This window comes from Pteropus vampyrus, unplaced genomic scaffold (assembly GCF_000151845.1).
Source record: "Pteropus vampyrus isolate Shadow unplaced genomic scaffold, Pvam_2.0 Scaffold253, whole genome shotgun sequence".
NCBI classification, from domain to species: Eukaryota; Metazoa; Chordata; class Mammalia; order Chiroptera; family Pteropodidae; genus Pteropus; species Pteropus vampyrus.
The window spans coordinates 232,114-232,566 of record NW_011889034.1 but is presented as its reverse complement, the minus strand read 5'-3'; the positions used below and the strand labels follow the sequence as shown (position 1 = coordinate 232,566).

The window sequence follows — 453 nt, the reverse complement described above, 5'->3', positions numbered from 1 at the left end:
TCTAAGCTGGAAGATTCCCTCAGGAAGTCCATGCTGCGGATGGAGAAGCTGCAGAGGTAGGCCCCCCGGCTGCAGAGTTGGGTCCCCCAGCACACATGCGAGGCTCCACTGGCCCACCTCCATGAGGTGTCATAGCAAGGGAGCAGAAGGAAGCTCTGCATTCACCAGAAACGCTGTCAAAGCAGAAACGTGGTGGGAAGCTGAGGGGGAAACGGAGACAGAGAAAGAAAAGGTACAAAAGCTCTGGGGGTCCGCGTGGGGGCCGCAGCTCCTGGGCGACGGAGGGGCCGCCCCGGCCAGAGCCTACGTGGTGCGAGAGGGCGCTGGCGGCAGCCCGGGCCACGTAAGATGGCAGCACAGACACGGTGCGCCATGCGGCCCGCCGCGCCCGCGGTTCTGGAGCACACGGTGCCGGTCCTGCTGCGCCTGTGAGGCTGGAGGCTCAGGGGTCCC

At 65.3% G+C, this 453-nt stretch overlaps 1 protein-coding gene across 1 annotated transcript in view; it reads left to right on the top strand.

Moving 5' to 3' along the window:
• RNF212 (ring finger protein 212) overlaps nt 1-453 on the top strand; it is an 18,754-nt gene that overhangs the window by 13,461 nt on the left and 4,840 nt on the right. The window contains exon 5 of the mRNA XM_011374706.1: nt 7-56. Within this exon, the coding sequence (XP_011373008.1) occupies nt 7-56 (50 nt within the window). The remainder of the gene's footprint in view (nt 1-6; nt 57-453) is intronic.